General features: G+C 45.0%; 1 protein-coding gene across 1 annotated transcript in view; it reads right to left on the reverse strand.

Annotated features, from left to right (window-relative positions):
• Window positions 1-1,563: 1,563 nt before the first annotated feature.
• Window positions 1,564-19,374, reverse strand: part of LOC111161587 (centrosomal protein 89) — a 79,633-nt gene continuing 61,822 nt past the window's right edge. The window contains exons 16-19 of the mRNA XM_022525341.1: window positions 18,974-19,115; window positions 15,152-15,241; window positions 10,525-10,694; window positions 1,564-4,085 (exon numbers count right to left, since the gene is read on the reverse strand). Coding sequence (XP_022381049.1) covers window positions 3,929-4,085; window positions 10,525-10,694; window positions 15,152-15,241; window positions 18,974-19,115 — 559 coding nt within the window. The 3' untranslated portion in view covers window positions 1,564-3,928. The remainder of the gene's footprint in view (window positions 4,086-10,524; window positions 10,695-15,151; window positions 15,242-18,973; window positions 19,116-19,374) is intronic.

Genomic DNA, 19,374 nt, shown 5'->3' on the forward strand with positions numbered 1-19,374 from the left:
CTGCATGGAAGCCCCAGAAGCCCTCTGCTCCTGTTCCACGTTCTTCAATAAATAAATAAATAAATAAAATCTTAAGAAAGAGAAAGAAAGCAATCCCTCCCCAATGTCATGATTTATCTCAGTTTTGCCTTTCACATTCGGGTGCACACACAAACTCTGCAAGAGAAGTATACTGTGAGTCACATAGATAGTTTCAATTTTTTCCAGTGGCCACGTTTTTTAAAAAGTAGAAGCAAAAACAGGTGAAATCGATTTTCACAACAGGTTTTATTTCACCCAGTACATCCAAAATGTTATCTCAACACATAACCAGTATAAAAATTATTGGTGAGATAGTTCACACTCTTCTTCTAAGTCTTCAGAATCTGGGGTACATTTTATGTTTCCAGCACATCACAATATAGCACAAGATTTTCATCAGAAGTCCGCAATCTGTAGTTCGATGACCTTTTAAAATGTACTAGGTTGAAAAGGTGCGTTCTCACCCCCTTGTGCCCCTGCACACACAAAGTTGCCCTGTCCCTGCCAGGACACCCTGCTTGCTCTGGGAATCCCCGGCTCTGGGGGCCCGGCCTGTTTAGCTCCTCTTCTGGCTCTAAAAACCAACAGATCTATCGCCTCGGTTCTGGAGGCTAGAAGTCCCAACTCCAGGTGTGGGCATGGGCTGTGCTCCCTCTGAAACCCGGGAGGGGGTCCTTCACGGCCTCTTCCTAGCTTCTGGGGTAGCCAGAACTCCCGGGTGTCCCCCTTGGCCTGCAGCTGCGTCTCTCCAACCCTGACTCTTGTTGCACAGTGTCCTCCCTGGGCGTCTGTCTCGGTCCTCACACAGCTGTCTTCCTTCCAGGGCGCCAGTCGTCTGGCACAAAGGACCAACCATGCTCCGGTCTGACCTCATCTTCACCTACTGAGTCCTCGTCTTTCTTTTCAGAATCTTCTTCTGGGGAAATGCAACTCCACATTTAACGCCCGCTGAAATGCTACCTCCTACCCAGTTCCTTCCGTGAACTTCCCGCCCCCGACTCCCTTTCATGTTCCCCAGAGAAATGACATCTTTTACGTGGCTCGGTGTCCCTGGCTCGCCTTCCTGCGAGCAGAGATCAGCCCTTCACAGAGTCTGGGCACAACTTCCCTGTGAAGCAGCTTCGGATCGCACGGCCCAGCACAAACCATCACTTGGGAATTCGGACACAAAGGAACGAGCAGAGCACATAGCGACTGACAAGGCGAGATTTCCTGCAAGATAGCGGGGCAGGGCATTGGGAGATGGGAGGAAAAGAGAATCTTCCTGGAAGATAACTATTTTTTGTTTTGGAGGGTAAGATCATGACCGTGAGTCCGTGCAATGAGATTTTTGTTTTTGTTTTTGTTTTTTAAGATTTTATCTATTTATTTGACAGAGATCACAAGTAGGCGGAGAGGCAGGCAGAGAGAGAGGGGGAAGCAGGCTCCCCACCGAGCAGAGAGCCCGATGTGGGGCTCAATCCCAGGACCCTGGGATCATGACCTGAGCTGAAGGCAGAGGCTTCAACCCACTGAGCCACCCAGGCGCCCCTGAGATTTTTGTTTTTTGAATGTTCTGCACAGAGTTCACCCTGTAGCTGCCACAGCAGCCATGAAGGTGACCAGGCCATTGTTTCTGTCCTGTTTTCTTCCAAGCACCTAGAATGCTCTGTAATTATGTCTGCCTTTGTCACCGCTATTGTTCTCCACACGGTGCAGAGAGATAAGCACTCCAAGTGTATTTGCTGAATAAATACACTGCACTGAAAGAAATCCAATTTGGGATTTTCTCCTCTCCTGAGAGTTGGAGGACACACTGATCTCCACAGTGTGAAGCTCCTGGGAAAGGATGGCCTCTTCCATTCTTTTTGGAGCCTGAGGGGCAGGAGCCACTTCCGAACCCTCCAGCCCTCCGTGCAGATGTCATGGGAAACTGAAGGCAGCTCCTTGCCCGCTGTCACCTCAAACTCACACCCACATGCCTGCTGGGCCCCGGCCTCTCTGCACTTGGTCTGCAATTCCCCTGGACGACTTTTTGCTAACACCAAAGGCAGCAGGGACCCTTTGAGTCCCTGGGATCCATTTCATAACTGTTCGCCTCCCCAGGACCAAGCAGGAAAGGCCACGGCTCCTGGTCCGACTGGTACCCGCAGGGTCAAGCAGACGGGCCCCTGGAAGAGGTCCAGGCTTTCCCGAGGCCAATCTGGCCTCCCTTCTCACCCCAACCTCCAGCCCGAACACCCCTCCTGCGGCTCCTGAGTTCTCACCCCGGCGCACACAGCCCTGTCATTCTCCAGCCCTTGAAACCCTGCCCATCAGCAAGGCCCAGAGCAGTCCAGATCCCTCACAATGCATTGAAGCTCAGGCCCTGGGCCCCTCAGCTACCTTGTCTCTCACCGCTTTGCCTGCGTGGACCCTCCTTTGCACCCTGGACTCAGAGCCCACCTGCCACATGCTGACAGCATCCGACGGGAGGCTGGTTGAACACAGGAGCTGTGGGGCCCAACCCTGTCTGGCCGTGACAAGGTCCAGGGGTCCCCAAACTTGCCAAGTATGCTTGTAACGTGAAATAAACTTAAGGCAGAAATGTACAAACATTCACTTCTCCAGGCAACAAAATGTTCTCACAGAAGGCGGAACAAAGCCAGGAATGACAAAAGTGGCTCTTTGCATAAGTGACAACAGCAGGATTCCCACCACAAGCCACCCACCAAGCACAGATCTGGAAGGTGAGAGACTCACGGGGGCACTGGGGCCTTGCAGCCTGTTTACACGCTGCCTGGCGCTGCTGGAGAGCTGCTGGGTTCCCTGGAAATAATACTGAAGCTGTTTGCTAGGTCACCTCCAAGGGAGAGGATGGGGAGAGTTTGAAATCCCAGTTGAGTCACCCTACCTCTGGTAAAATGAAAATAAGTTAGAATCCTTGAACTGTTGAACAAGTTGAATAAAACATAAAACTGATCTTCTACCTCAACTCCCAGCTAGCAATCAGAGCTCAGGCGTGTAACTTCTGCCCCCGACCCGGACCCAGGGCTGGCCTGTGCACACGCTGCACCGAGGCAGGTCTGTGCAGGGAGGCGCCTGTATAAGGCTCTGTTCCAGGATTCTGCCCTCCACACCGCTCCTAGGGGCCCGTGTAGCCTGATGTCCCGTGTTCTTCCAGCATGCCAGGGACAAGCAGGCCTAGGGGGCTGGCACTGCCACCAGGAAGTGCCAGGGATGGCCCTGAGAAGCTGGGGTCACCCATCTGAGGTGGTGGCAAAGAGGAGCAGAACCCTGGCCTCTGGCATCCTTCTCGGCGGTGGTGCTGGGGCAGGGACCCCCACCTTGGTGCTGTGTGGCCCCAGAAAAGTTGCCTTTCCAGAAGGATAAAGAAGGGCGGGGAGACGGGGCAGAACAGATGTTGTGTAACTTACTGGGGTGTGAGTCTAGCACTTGTCTTTTACCATGTGCCAGGACAGCACCCAGAGCCAATGACAGTAGCAGCACTGGACGCGTTCAGTGCGCCCACGCCCCCAGCCCGCCGTGTGAGTGCTCGGTCCCACCACCTGTTTGCTCCCACACTCTCCCGGCTGCGGGTCTAGACGCCCAGAGCCAGGCCAGCTCCTTGGGTCCCCTGGCACCCTGAGCAACGGGGCTCACAGAGCCTGGCTCAGTGGCGAGGCAGTCGACAAGGCGAGATATAGCTTAAAGGCAAGGCAAAGATAGAGGTCAGCCCTGTATTAGTCAGATAAAAGCAAAATGTAAAAAAAAATGTAAAAAAAAAAAAAAGAAATTTAAAAAATTAAATTTCTGAGACAGTTTATTTCTACCTTGCCCTGGTGAGGAGAAATGCTGTGGCCCTTCTCCTGTGCCTCCCAGTGCTGGGGTAAGGCAGAGCCCCCGGCCAAGGCCCCAGGTACGGTGTGGGCTGTGGCAGGCGGTGGCTTCAGGTCACGGTAGCCGGAGCCACGGCTTCCCAGCGCGCCTCCCTAGTGCCGTCCCAGACACCTGGCCTCTCCAGCACGGCCTGCAGCAGCTCTCGGATTCTTTGGTTCTCCTTGGAGGTAGACTGCCAAACAACCTCAAGCTCGCCTTCCATTTCTCTGAGAAATACACAAAAGAGATGGTTAAAACAGCACAATGAGAAAAATATTTATAGAACCCTTGCAATTCTTAAAGTAGCCAGAACTCAAAGGGAAGAATGCTTGATGTCAGAGAAGAGATCCCATGGTGTTTGAGTTCTGAGGCAGAGACTGTCAGGGCTGAATGAAATGCTGAGGTGTCCTGGAAATAGAAAAAACACTGAGTTTTGCTTTCTCCTTTGTTTTGGACCATTGTTCTCTAAAGAATTAACATGTATAAGAATACAACACAATACCCTCAGCGGCTGACCTAAAGCACAATGGCTAGCTGTGGGCGCCCACACAGCATGAACCCTGTGAGCCTCTCCCGTGTCTCCTCTACCTGTCCCCGCTGTGACCCGGCCAACATCAGGCTCCTCTCAAAACACCCATCCACAGAGTCAAGGGGGGTCCTGGACATAAAGAGTGAGTGTGGAGGTGAGGAGGGGACTGTGTGGAGTGAGGCTCATAACCGAGGACACAGAAAAGACTGGCCTAGACAGATCACGTGCCAGGAGTGAGCATTCAGAGGGAACCGAGATGTACGAGTTAAGGAAAGGATACCAAGGACTCTGTGATGGGTAGCATGTAGAGTGCTGAGGAAGCGGGGCTGACAAGGTATCCGTGTCCTCACAGGGCCGTGGTCTTCAGGAGAAACAGATCGGGGTACCAGCTGCTACCTCACAGGATGGTGGACCCCACTGGAGAGTGAGGGGGACAGAAAGACCAGCCTCAGCCTGGGGTGAAGAGCAGGCCTCGTGCAGGAGAGCACGGTGGGGAGGCCAGCTCCTTCATAGATGTGGCTAGATGGTTATGGAAGATGCTAGAAACTGCACTACCAAATGGGGTGAGCAGTGCTATTTAAGGAGAAAGACAATGAGATTCAAGGAGGCCAGTGGCATGCCCACTTGGTCCAATGTCACTTCTCTTGTGAACTGTTCCTTCTTTCCAAGCCCCCCAGTGCCCACTGAATGTTGGGTGCTATTTGATTAAACTGTGTTTTAAAAATCTCCAAATTTCTCTTTTCTGGTACAAAACACCTAGATGTTTGATAAATTACAGCAATCATGACACATGTGTGGCCGAACTCAAAATAAGAACAGCAAGTCTCTAAGGGCAGAAAGAAATAAAGACTAAACTGAAAGCACAGAGGGAGGGAACAGAATGTTGTTACTGCTTATTGTTCTGAGGACAAAAGTTCATGCCAGGAACTCACATTTTTGTAGGATGGAGACTAGCTGTTGGGTCCATGCAAACTGGGTAGGACAGAAAACCCCAAGGCTCACTCATATCCATGTTATTCCCCGTCTTCCTAGAAACATTCTGAACGAACCACGTGCTCCACAATTGGGCAAGTAAGTGGAGACACGTGAAGGGCCCTCAAAGAAAGCAGGGCTCAGTGCAAAAGCTGCCATCTTCAACAGAAACCTGCTCTGAGAGGCTAAGTGCCTCCTAGGGGTCTGCAGCCACCAGCTCGTTCTCAAATGGATCTGGAGTCTGAATCTACATTGTTCCCCAGGATTGGGCACCCCCAGGACCTGTGTGGAGTGAACAGCCATTTTAGACACAATTAGGGGAAGGGCTCAATGGATGGGTTACATAGTACACTGGACACAACTGAGGAGGGAATTAGCAAACTAATATAGAGCAGAGGAAATCGCTCCGAATACAGTAGAAAAATACCAGGTATTAAGGAGTTATACATTATAAATGCAATAACAGCATTTTAAAATATAATACATAATATATAATAAATGTAATAAAAGCATTTTTAAAAGACTTTTGAAAGTGTTTGTATTTTTTTGAAAAATATTACTATAGCCCATTTTTTAAAATTAGTAATGAAATTAAAGTGACTCCAGGTTAGAAATATTCTCTTGCACCAAAGAGAAGCAAATGCAAATCTTCTGTAGAGAAAAACGTCCTTAATCTAGAACCTCAGGACTCCATAGATTTAATTCAACCATATATGCGTTCATAGTTAAAAATTTGTTGTACATAGAAAGAAACAAGCCACGTAAAGCAAGAGTCAAAAAAAAAAAAATTTAAGCTCTTCTAAATTTCCGATATTGAAAAAATAACTACAAATGAAATGTTAAAAGAAACAAAAGATGTATTTAAAAAAAGAAAGACCGGGGCGCCTGAGTGGCTCAGTGGGTTAAGCCGCTGCCTTCGGCTCAGGTCATGATCTTGGAGTCCTGGGATCGAGTCCCGCATCGGGCTCTCTGCTCAGAAGGGAGCCTGCTTCCTCCTGTCTCTCTGCCTGCCTCTCTGCCTGCTTGTGATCTCTGTCTGTCAAATAAATAAATAAAATCTAAAAAAAAAAACACAAAAAAACAAAAAACAAAACAAACAAAACTCCTTTCTCTTAAAAAAATAAAAAATAAAAAAAATAAAAAATAAAAAAAGAAAGACCAAGACTTTATTTTAAAAACGACTAGCCAGATTTTCAAAAGAACCAAATAGAACTGAAAATGAAATACAATGTTGCTGACTAAAAACAAAACAAAACAACTCAGTGGCTAGGTTAAATGGTACACTGAACACAACTGAAGGGAGAATCAGTAAACAGGAATACTGAGCAGAAGAAATTATCAAACAAAAAGATGGAAAATTTAAAACATAAGGCATATGGAAGGTCTAACATACATTTAATCTGAGCTCCAGAAGGACATTTAGAAAGAATAAGGGGAAATAATTAATTTTAAGAGATAATGGCTTATTTTACGAGATGAGAATTTTCTTTTTTTTTTTTTTTAAAGGAAGTCCTACTTTTTTTTTTTTTTTGAGGTCCTACCTTTTTTTTTTTAAGATTTTATTTATTTATTTGACAGATAGAGATCACAAGTAGGCAGAGAGGCAGGCAGAGAGAGAGGAAGGGAAGCAGGCTCCCTGCTGAGCAGAGAGCCCCATGTGGGGCTCGATCCCAGAACCCTGAGATCATGACCTGAGCTGAAGGCAGAGGCTTTAACCCCCTGAGCCACCCAGGTGCCCCAGATGAGAATTTTCTAATGAAAAATCATAATCACAGATATACAGAGTAACTTACACCAAGTAGATAAGTAAAAAGAAGCTTACAGTTAATTATATACCAATGAAATTGCAGAATACAAGAGACGAAGGAAACCTTTAAGATTTTACTTATTTAATTTTTTTATTTTTATTTTTTAAAAATTTTATTTATTTGACAGTGAGAGAGAGAGACAGCAAGAACAGGAACACGAGCAGGGGGAGTGGGAGAGGGAAAGCAGTCTTTCAGCTGAGCAGGGAGCCCGATGTGGGGCTTGATCCCAGGATCCTGGTGTCATGACCTGAGTTGAAGGCAGACACTTAATGAACTGAACCACCTAGGCACCCCCTTACTTATTTAAAGAGAGAGCACACAAGTGGTGGGGAGGGACAGAGAGGGGGGGACAGAGAATCTCAAGCAGACTCTGCTCTGAGCACAGAGTCTGGCATGGGGCTCAGACTGACAACCCTGAGATCGTGCCCTGAGCTGAGATCAAGAGTTGGACACAACCGACTGAACCACCCAGGTGCCCCATGTCAATTATTTTTAAAAATGACAAAAGGCTTGTCAGACACTTGTCTTTCGGCTTGTCAAAAGAGCCTTCTCAAGCAGAGAAGATAGTAGAATATGCTGATAGAAGACTGTCAACGTAAAATTCTGTAGGTGACAAGAATTATCTTACAAGGATGAAGGAAAAATGCAGACATTTCCAGGTAAACAGAAACTAAGAAAGCTCACTCCCAACAGACTCTTACTAAAGAAACTTCTAAACAATGTATTTTAGGAAGAAGGAAACTAATCCGAGAAATAAGGTCTGAGATGTTAGAGGGGATATATTAAAAGATAAACTGAAGAAATAAGAAAATTTTAAGAGTTTATTTGAGCAAAACTCAACTCGAATTGGGCAGCATCCCACCTAGCAAAGAGAAAGGAGCTCTGAGGAACTGTACAAAATGAAAGACTTTTTTAGGCAGAAGGAAGCAGGAATAAAGAAATTATATTCAGTAAAAGCGGGTTGGTTATTGCAAAGTTACTTTCCTTTAGGGGACGGCAAGGGTCTCCCAGGCATATGACCTAAGTAGCACTGACTACACAATTCTTTTTTTTTTTTTTTTTTTTAAAGATTTTATTTATTTGACAGAGATCACAAGTAGGCAGAGAGGCAGGCAGAGAGAGGAAGGGAAACAGTCTCCCTGCTGAGCAGAGAGCCCGATGTGGGGCTCGATCCCAGGACCCTGGGATCATGACCTGAGCCTAAGGCAGAGGCTTTAACCCACTGAGCCACCCAGGCGCCCCGACTACACAATTCTTGACTAACCAGTTTAAGATTCCCTTTCTGGAAGAGCCAAACTGTAATTAAGTCAAGTCTTGGTTTGGTGATGTGTGGGCCCAGCATACGTGAGACTCATTTTGGGTCTGTTGTCTTGTTTATAATAATCAGTAAGTAAAGAAATTGGTACCTGTGGGTAAATCAAAATAAAGAATTATATAGAAACTAGTAACATTTAATTGGGGGGAGGCTAAAGATGATATAAAATAGATCTTTGGTCTTCACTTTTATCTACAGAATGATACTAGATGACATCATATAAACTGAGGGGGGAAAGAATTAGAAAAGAGCATTAGTTACTGCACTGGAGGGGGGGAAGAAATGTAGACATGTCTAAATTTAAGTAAGATTTTTTTTTTTTTTTAGCCCAACGTAGGGCTTGAACTCACAACCCTGAGATCGAAACCTGAGCTGAAATCAAGAGTTGGTCACTTAACCAACTGAGCCACCCAGGCACCCCTAAATTAAGATTTTTAATGTTAAATATCCATGGTAAAATTTTAAGGGTAGCCACTGAAAGTACAGAAATAGAATGCATAACTTTCAATGATCTAAGGACAGACAGTGGAATAAGGGGAAAAAATGAAAAACAAAATGTCATTTTATTACTGCGATTCTAAACCAACTATCTAGCAAGAAATCTGGTATTGGCTCAACTTTTTACAAAGCAGCTGTGTATGGCGGTAAGAACTTCTGTGACTCCAGAAGTCATGATAGGCATGGCAGGTAAGAGCTCATCCTGCTTTGCATTTATGAAGCGTCTGGCTGGTGGAAAACAGCTATCTGCATTCTGCATGACAGATCGTCCTACAACCTGAAGAAATCCCACGCATGCATTATGATTCTTCTGCGCCCACCAGTTCATGTTCCAGTCTGGCAAAGACAGCATGGCCAGTGTGAAAATGTAGAGTTAAGCACAAAGGACCAGCAAGTTCACCTTCACGGAGCACACGACATTCCCCACTGTTTTTCATACACTGGCAACACTTCCTCTAGCCCATGTTTAAAGGGTCCACGTTTAAAGGGTAAAGGGTAACTGATTTAGTACCTTACATGCACAGAGAACATCATGCGGCCATCATCTCATGATCATGATCTTACAAGAAGGGAATGATCAGAGATTTTAAAATCCTCAGAAATGAAAAAAAAAGAAAAATCAGAAATAAGACACTTGATAAAAAAATTTTTAAATCCCAAGAAAAACAAAAGCATCAAAGAGAGGAGAAAAGAGGGAAGGACAATTAGAGGTCTGGACTGATTTAAGAAGTCCAATATTCAAACAATGGGGAGCTCTCCAGGGGGGATTAGGAAAATGAGGAGCACAGCACGTGTTGTATACCTGAAAGCTGCTGGGAGCCCATTCCTGCCCATAACAAAATGCGAATTAGGCAAGACAAGGGCGGTGTTGACTAGCCTTGTGGTGGCAATCATTTCACAGGATACACATGAAATCAAACCATCACATTATACACCTTAAACTTACACAATCCTGTATGTCAATTGCTGGGGGAAAACATTTTTTTTTTAAGATTTTATTTATTTATTTGACAGAGAGAGATCACAAGTAGACAGGCAGGCAGAGAGAGAGAGAGGGAAGCAGGCTCCCTGCCGAGCAGAGAGCCCAATGAGGGACTCGATCCCAGGACCCTGAGATCATGACCCGAGCCAAAGGCAGCGGCTTAACCCACTGAGCCACCCAGGTGCCCAGGGGAAAACATTTAAAAAGAAAATGAGCAAATAAGAATCAAGACCAGGGGCACCTGGGTGGCTCAGTGAGTTAAAGCCTCTGCCTTCAGCTTAGGTCATGATCCCAGGGTCCTGGGATCGAGCCCCACATCGGGCTCTCCGCTGAGCAGGGAGCCTGCTTCCCACCCCCTTTCTCTCTGCCTACTTGTGATCTCTGTCTGTCAAATAAATAAATATATAAAATCTTAAAAAAAAAAAAAAGAATCAAAACCAATATTACATTCAGATAAAACTTAAATGTAAAAGATAAACAGAACGGGTCCAGGGGGTTTTACTAGAAAATTCTGGCCAACATCCGCAACCAGACCTCCTCTGTGGGGTTGGGGCGGCCCTACCGTTTCTGCTGCAGGGCCTGGTCCAGGATATCCTGCTTGTCCTGCAGCATCTGATGCAGGCGCCTCATCTCTTGCTGGTACTGAGCTGTCCTGCTGGTGAAGTCTTCCTGCTGCTCCGTCAGGCGGTGACTGATGTCATCCACTTTCAGTGCCGCCTGCTTCTTGTACCCCTGGGAGAGAGAGGAGGCCCCGTGTGAGTGAGGGGATGCTGCCTGTCGCCCAGGGGGTGGCTTCCCAGATGTGTACCCTCCCCTACCCTCCCTGTCTGGGCTATCAGAGCCCACTGAGATGATGAGTAAACCTTGCAAAAGTCTGATCTGGGAGGGCAAGTCTGGCTCATAAAATCATAAAAGTCACAGAGAGTAAAAACAGAATACCAAGTATATGGAAACCAAATTTCTCATTTTTATCAGACCTAGTTTTTAATATGCTACAACTCAAAACAGACCAACCTGGCGGGGTCTGTCACACTCTATTGGTAAACAGATGACAGAGATAAAAGCCTGATGCATTTATTTTCCTTCTCCATTTTTTTCTGGGTAGTATTTAAGGTATGACTTCCTTCTGAGCATTTCTAAAAGTGGGGTTACAGAGATTCTAATTTGTACTTGACACAGATTCAATTCCATTTAGAAGTCCAGTCTCTCATGGTTTGTCTTCCCATTCAGTTTTCCCTCCCTTGCCCTATGGTCCTCCACACTTATTCCTTATTTTCTATGTATGAGTGAGACCATATGATAATTGTCTTTCTCTGGCTGACTTATTTCCCTTAGCGTAAGCCCCTCCAGTCCCAGCCATGTTGATGCAAAAGTTGGGTATTCATCCTTTCTGATGGCCGAGTAATATTCCATTGTATATATGGACCATATCTTCTTTATCCATTCGTCTGTTGAAGGGCATCTTGGCTCCTTCCACAGTTTGGCTATTGTGGACATTGCTGCTATGAACATTGGGGTGCATGTGCCCCTTCTTTTCACTAGATCTGTATCTTTGGGGTAAAAGCCAGTAGTGCAATTGCAGGGTCATAGGGTAGCTCTATTTTTAATGTCTTGAGGAACCTCCATACTGTTTTCCAGAGTGGCTGTACCAACTTGCATTCCCACCAACAGTGTAAGAGGGTTCTCCTTTCTCCATATCCTTGCCAATATTTGTTGTTTCTTGTCTTAATTTTTGCCATTCTAACTAGTGTATCAATTCTATTTAGAAACTGACAGTTTATACATTCCCTCCGATCCAACAACTGGTTTACTTCATGGTTTTTACATTTCCAGCTAAAAGAGTATTTTTTTGCTTTCTGATTGTTTATTAATTTCTGGATTTTAGCTTTTTGATCAACAAATGTGCCTTATTTCTACTCTAGGGGTTACTTTTTGAGCCAATCTACAGTCAGTCAGTTATACACAAACACACACACACAAATAAACCTCACAGATTTTGTTAAATCTTCCATATCCTTAGTTACTTTTGTTTCATCTCTTGATCTGTCTTGGACCAAGAGAAGATTAAAGCTCCTATTATTTAAAAAAAAATTTTTTTTAAGATTTTATTTATTTGACAGACAGAGATCACAAGTAGGCAGAGAGGCAGGCAGAGAGAGAGGGAAGCAGGCTCCCTGCGGAGCAGAGAGCAGGATGTGGGGATGTGGGGCTCCATCCCAGGACTCTGGAATCATGGCCCGAGCCAAAGGCAGAGGCTTTAACCCATTGAGCCACCCAGGTGACCCTAAAGCTCCGATTATTACTATGCTTCCATTTCCCTATTTTGCTGTGTTACACAGATTTTCTGTTTATTTAGTGCATAAATATTCACAGCTACTATACGCCATTAATTGCAGTCTTTAGCATTTCTTTAGTTTGTTTCATTTAGGCCTTTTGGCCTGAACTCTATCTCAGCACATGTAAAGATTGCAACTATGCTTTTGTTCTTTCTGTTTGCATACCTCTGGATTATCTTTACTCATCCTTTTACTCTTCAGCTTTCGGATGCACTTGGTTTCAGACTGTCCGTTGGCTCCATCATGGAATATCATTTGCTTCATTATCAATCAGTTTTCTTTTCATGGGTGAATTAGCTCATTTGTATTTGTTGGGTCTCAATTTTGTTATTTTATTTACCTACATTTTTAAAGACTTGAATATAGTCCGTTTTCTCTGTTCTTTTCGCTGTTGTAATTCTATTTGGGAATGGATCTCTCTCGATTCTTGTGGTGACTTTTATTCTCATGCCTTTACATTACATATCCTTAGTCCTTTCATTTAGCAAAAGTAACATAATGTTAGCTCACAACCTTTTCTTGCCCTACTTAAATATGTTTAAGCTCCTCCTACTGATTTTTCAGCTTGAAATGATATCCTTTGAACTCTGAGTTATGACCATGATGCAATCAGCTAGTTCTACTTTCTACTTTGCTACCTCCTTGACCTATCAGTTTTCCCTCGGTTGTATTAATTCCACATTGTCAAAAAACATTTGCATTTTACTCCATCAGCCTTATCCCTGCTTCACTATAGTCATAGCTCCAGTTAAATTTATCCTTTGCTCACTACTCTTCTGGAACTTGCCCAATTGTTTCTTGATTGGCTGAACTCAAGTTGATTAATCTTCAGGTGAGATGTACAGGAAAACTGTGCCTGGAGTTCTTACATGGTCAAAACTGCTGGAAGAGTAGCTTGGTTGGATGGAAACATACTTGGCTCATACTCCGTCTCCTTGAATATTTATAAAAGGCATTGCACTGCTCTCTGGTATTCAGTATTGCTGTGGAGAAGTGTGAGGCCAACACAGTTTTCTTTTTCTTATGTCTTGGCCTTTTGCCTGGGTGTCCAAGGTTTTCTTTTCCTTTTTCTTTTTTCTTTTTAGGATTTTACTTATTTATTTGAGAAAGAGAGAGAAAGCTGGGGGAGCAGAGGAGGAGGGACAAGCAACTCTGCACTGAGCGAGAAGCCTGATGCGGGGCTTGATCCCACGATGCCAGGATCACAACCTGAGCTGAAACCAAGAGCTGGACGCTTACAACGACCAAGCCACCCGGGCACCCTTGTCTAGATATGGATTTCTTTTTCTTTATCCTACCTAGTTAGGTAACAACTAAGTGTACTTGAAGATTAAACTTACCATATACTCACTGACTTCAAAACTGTGTCAGAAATAAAATTCCCAGAAAACTATGATTTCTGCTAGGAATCTCAGATGACATTTTAGAAGTCAACACAACTCCCAAAGCTATCTGGTTAAATTAAGTCATTCCTACCACCCGATGCCACAGGATCAGTTGCCCTGAGTTCTGGGTAGAGGACAAATGTAGCATTTTCAACTTTCCTTTTAGCAAAGCAACTCTTTCTTCAAATAGCATCATGCCTAAAAGCCCACATGTGGGAACAGGAGTGGAGCTGCTCTGGCCCATAGAAGGAATGAGTTCCCTGATGTGTGGTGGGAACTCCCCTCACCTCAAAGGCCATTGCCCATTATCAGTGAGAACAGTGATGTGCTGGAGGGTATGTTAGTCTCTGAATTTTGTTAGATGGAGGTGATCTTCCCTGGGGACAGCCCAGACCCAGGCAGAATCCAGAACAGGGTAAGGGTATCTAAGGGATGTTGTATGTGGCAGATCCTACTGGAAACCAGAAAGGCCCTCAGGGAGCAACTCTGTACCACTTGAAAATCATGAAGAACAGGCTGTGTGGCTTCCAAAACCTTGATGTTCATGTTATTTAGGATTGCAATATTCATTAAACACCAAGAAAAAAAGTCTGTTCTTTGCATTAGGGCTGAGCAAAGTTAATAACTTTTAAAGTTATTTTAAAGTTATTTTAACTTTTAAAGTTAAAGAAGTTAATAACTTTTAAAAAATAAATAATTTAGGACTCATGTTCCCTAGAACAAAACAAAGTCATAACATATTTACATACATATGTATATACACCTGGCTGTACACAGAGCCAGCCAATGTTTTGTCTTAGTTAAGTTCCCAACATAGTAAATGTCATCAATCTATTTCTTCATGTGTCAGGCCTTTTTCATCATTATCCGACAGAGGTCCAAATCTCATTCCCCACGCCAGAGCTAAATGTCCTCACAGACCTTCTCCTTCCCATCCAGGACTCTAGCCTGCCCGCACCCCTGCTCTTGCTCCAGAGAAGTCAGTCTGGCTGGGAAGGCAGTGGAGGAGGCCGGCAGTCAGAACATCGCTGGTGGGGACATTAGAGCTCAGGTGAGGGAGGCTGCCTAGGGGAGGAGAGCTAGTACCCCGACAATAGTTTTCTTGGGCAGAGAAACTGGAGGGTGCAATTAGGGTTAAGCTAGAGAGAAGAGGGTCAACCTTGCTCCCAACTGAACCGACAAATCCTGGGCTTGAGCGTAAAGGCTGCACATTAACGTCAGGATAGAGACTGGAGATTTTTCCATAGCATTTTTCTTCTTTTAAACAGCGGCGTGGTATCTTATTGTACAGATAAGCCAGACTATTAATGAGTGGACTGGTCTATATGCAATACTGTTTGACCCTGTGCATGATTAGCATGATACATACATGTGACATGACTCATTTTTTTAAACATGTAAAAGTCTGACCCCAGGGAGCTGCTGTTTCCATTTGAAAATGGCACCTCTGAGGCTAATGGCCACTTACCTTGACTTTTTCTTCTAACCTTCCCAAGCGAATATTGCCTTCTATGATTTTGTTGAGAACGCCATGCTTCTCAGTTTGTAAACATTTAGCCTAAGGAGAAAAATGAAAAGAAAAAGAATGGGCTCTTCTTAGTTTAACAGAGAAGTTAAAACAATAATTTTTCTGCAAAGATCATTTTCCTCACAAGTAATCTCTATTCTGCCACTTAGCCCGGCCCACCACCCCACCTGCCCCCCACTCCCTGTGTGAGAGATGTGGACAGAACTTGGGCCAATAGCTGAGGTGGGGCAAGAACCCAGAGGAGCAGGTGGGGGCCCCACCTGGGAAACAAGAGAAGACTGAGCCCCCAGAACAAGGGGGATGTGCTGTAAGGGCTTCCAGCACACTTCTCTGTGCTTGTGGAATACAGCATTCCTTCAGTCGTATCCAAGGAATAAGTGTCAAGATGCAAATAAACTTTTAGCTTGACTACCTGAATAATTACAAAATTAAGGATAACGTGAATACACAATGCCATTCACCAAACCAAATGTGATGGCACCACAGCCAAGAGGAATGTCCCCTGAAGCTGAATGATTTAGATGAATATCAGATGGGACATGAATTGCTACACACTGTAAATTATTTCAAAGCTAAAATTAAAAAAGCAAAGGTGAGCATTCCTTCTAAGGCAGGCCAGAATGACAATTTGATTTCATTTGATTTCCTTCAGAAAGGAAAAAATAAGACACAAAGTTAAATAACTTGCCATAAGTCACATGGAAAACCCATCCTAAAGGTGGGATTAGAAATTAAGACGGCACTTTCGGGACGCCTGGATGGCTCAGTCGGTTAAGCATCTGCCTTCGGCTCAGGTCATAATCCCATGGTCCTGGGATAGAGTCCTGCATTGGGCTCCTTGCTCAGCTGGGAGCCTGCTTCTCCCTCTGCCTGCCGCTCCCCCAGCTTGTGCTCTCTCTCTGACAAATAAACACATAAAATCTTAAAAAAAAAAAAAAAAAGACAGAGAGAAAGAAAGAAGTAGTAATTAAGATGCCACTTTCAATAAATTAAGGTCTAGGAGACCAGGACAGGGTAAGTAAGGTTGGGATGCTTGGCCCACAGTCCCAGGCAGGGCAGAGGCAGCCAGTACCACCCCAGGACCCCAAGTAGAGGGGCTGACCTTGGGGCTCCCGGGTGCAAGGAGTTTGCAGGGGCAAGGGGACAGCAGTGTCTGTAAATACACAGAAGTCCCTTGTGGTGGGCGGAGGTAGGGTGGGATGAAAGCAACTCCCCCAAATCTGAGGGGCCTAAGGGTTCTAAACCTAAACCTTGCTTTCAGGCCATAATAATGAAGGTCAGGCAGGAAGAGAGAACACAGTTCATTAACAGACTGTTGGCTTAATTTCTGAGTATTCGCACAAACAGTATATGGCTCCCATTTATATTCCCATCCTGGGCCCACAGATATGAGGGGTGGGCCTAAGAGAGACCATGTGAGGGCTGGGGAGGATCTCAACTTCATCATGGAAACTTGGGAGATCACTGGCCCACATGGGAGGTCAATTCTCCAGCAAGCTTCTTTTTTGCACTTTTGCCATTCCAGGGAGATAAGCCCAGGATGCACAGCAGAAAAGGAAAAGGGCGCTCAGCACTGCTACAGAAAATGCCCGAGTCTAGCACGGGTCAGGGTGGTGATATTTCAGGAGGGGGGCTGCTACGGCAGGGGGAATGCGTGCTTCAGCTCCTACCATGCTGTGTCTGAATTACACTGCTTCTAAAAGACCCAGAAAGGGGGCACCTGGGTGGCTAAATGGGTTAAGCCTCTGCCTTCGGCTCAGGTCATGGTCTCAGGGTCCTGGGATCAAGCCCTGCATCAGGCTCTCTGTTCAGCGGGGAGCCTGCTTCCCCCTTCTCTCTGCCTGCCTCTCTGCCTGCTTGTGAGATCGCTCTATGTCAAATAAATAAATAAATGAAAACTTATTAAAAAATAAATAAATAAAATACCCTGAAAGGACTCAGAGATCACCACTAACATGTAACCACACTCCTACCAAAAACTATTATAATTAAAAAAAAAAAAAAAAAAAACCCTTTTTTTTTTTGGTGACCTTGCAAGTACAGAATGGTACCTCAAGAGTGGATTAATTAGCATCTTTTATTACAAGTGAGGATCACATTTTCCCCCAAGAGCTGTGTGCTATTTATATTTCCTCTTATATAAACAATAGCTAAAAGCCTGCGTCCACTTCCCTATGGAGGAGCTGATATCTTCCTAGCAGACGTGAACAAGCCCGCGCCATGCCCTACCAGACTCCCCAGACCATTCACCTGCAGGAGGGGCTGAGTGATTCCAAGTTTGCCAATTTCCAACTGCCTCAGGAAGTCCTCTGGTCTCCTCTGTCATGACACCCACTCAACTACTGCTTCTAATGCTAGGATACCAGAGATCCGCAACATTGCTTAAACAAACGTTTAAATGTATGTAAGCAACATGTGCTCAAAGTTGAAAAATCATCAAGTGCAACTAAGCAAGATTTCTTTTTCGTTGCCTGTTATTTCACCATCTGGAGATACCGTTAGGTAAGTCCTAGTCTGCGGTAAATTCTATCGGGCTTTTTCACTGTGTCTAGCTTGGCAGTGTCTGTCTTCTTTCACTGCATGGCCCTATGGCTGATACCTTTTTTTTTTTTTTTTAAGATTTTATTTATTTATTTGACAGACAGAAATCACAAGTAGGCAGAGAAGCAGGCAGAGAGAGAGGAGGAAGCAGGCTCCCTGCTGAGCAGAGAACCTGATTCAGGGCTTGATCCCAGGACCCTGGGATCATGACCTGAGCCAAAGGCGGAGGCTTCAACCCACTGAGCCACCCAGGCGCCCCAATGGCTGACACCTTTTAAAATCAGTGTGGAAGGGGTGACTAGATGGCTCAGTCGCTTAAGCATTTGCCTTCGGATCAGGTCATGATCTCAGGATCCTGGGATCCAGCTGCATGTCCAGCTCTCTGCTCAGTGGGGAGTCTGCTTCTCCCTTTGCCCCTCCCCCAGCTCGTGCTCTCTCTCTCTCTCTCTCTCTAATAAATGAAATCATAAAAAAGAGAGAAATTTTGAGAATTAAACTGTTTAAAAAAATAAAATCTGTGGAAATGCCAAACATCATGTTGGTGGCATCGCTCCTGCCTGCCGGGCAGAGCTCCGTCATCTAGGACCAGCAATCATCCCCTCAGTTCCGTCCTTGGGACTAGAGCAGCCAGAAGCAACTTGGGGACGAACTCTACTTAACCTGCCTATGGTTCTGTTTCACCTTCACCCAGGGAACACATTAAGTCAGCTTTGGGGAGAGAACACGAAGACGCGTGTGTAATGAACACCTGGTGGCTCCTGCTCTAGTTGGTTAAATGGACTAATTCCATTAGTTCACCTCTGAAAATACCATTTACCATTATTTAAAAGTCTGGGTTATTCGCCTTTTGAAAATGTTTTTCCCCCATGGTTGAAAGCTAAAATTTTGGAGAATCTGAAAATGTGCAGTTAAAATTTAAAAAGATGAAGCCTTCTGTGGATAATTTTGTATTGAAAATGCTTTTTTAAAAAAATATTTGAGGGAGAGAGGGGGAGAGAAAGTGGGTGGAGGGGAGAAGGAGAGAGCGCATCTCAGGCAGACTCCCTACTGAGCGTGGAGCCTGACACGGGGCTCGATCCCAGGACCCTGAGATCAAGACCTGAGCTGAAATCCAGTCAGGTGTTCAACTGACTGAACCACCCAGGCACCCCAAGAAAACGCTCTTAAAATCACATTTGCATGTTGACTTTCAGTGTACTTGAAGGAAGTGAGGGAGCTTACCAAATACATAAGATTGTCGCGTTCCTGGGTTACGTTCTCTGCCAGGCTGACAAGATTTGCCAGGTACTGGTGAGCAGACATTTCGTTCTCCATGGCTTTTTCCACCTGCTTTTTGAGGACATCAATTTTCTTTTGAGACCTCCTAGAGAGTTCCCCCAAATGGTGGAATAAAAAACTCATTAGCCTGAATGGCTAGGACATAGTGAATATCTGCACTGTAAAAACAGCAAGTATGTTAGCATTTAAATGTATTCTTCAGCAACCTAACTCTATTAAGTTTCAGGTTGAAAAGAGGTTAGGGAGTTAAGTGAAGCATAGTTATTGACTCCAAATCAAGTCAACAGGTATCACAAAACACTTAACACTGTCAACAGGCTACTTTGTATGTATTATTCCATTCA

This window comes from Enhydra lutris, unplaced genomic scaffold (assembly GCF_002288905.1).
Source record: "Enhydra lutris kenyoni isolate GAN:26980312 unplaced genomic scaffold, ASM228890v2 scaffoldscaffold85, whole genome shotgun sequence".
NCBI classification, from domain to species: Eukaryota; Metazoa; Chordata; class Mammalia; order Carnivora; family Mustelidae; genus Enhydra; species Enhydra lutris.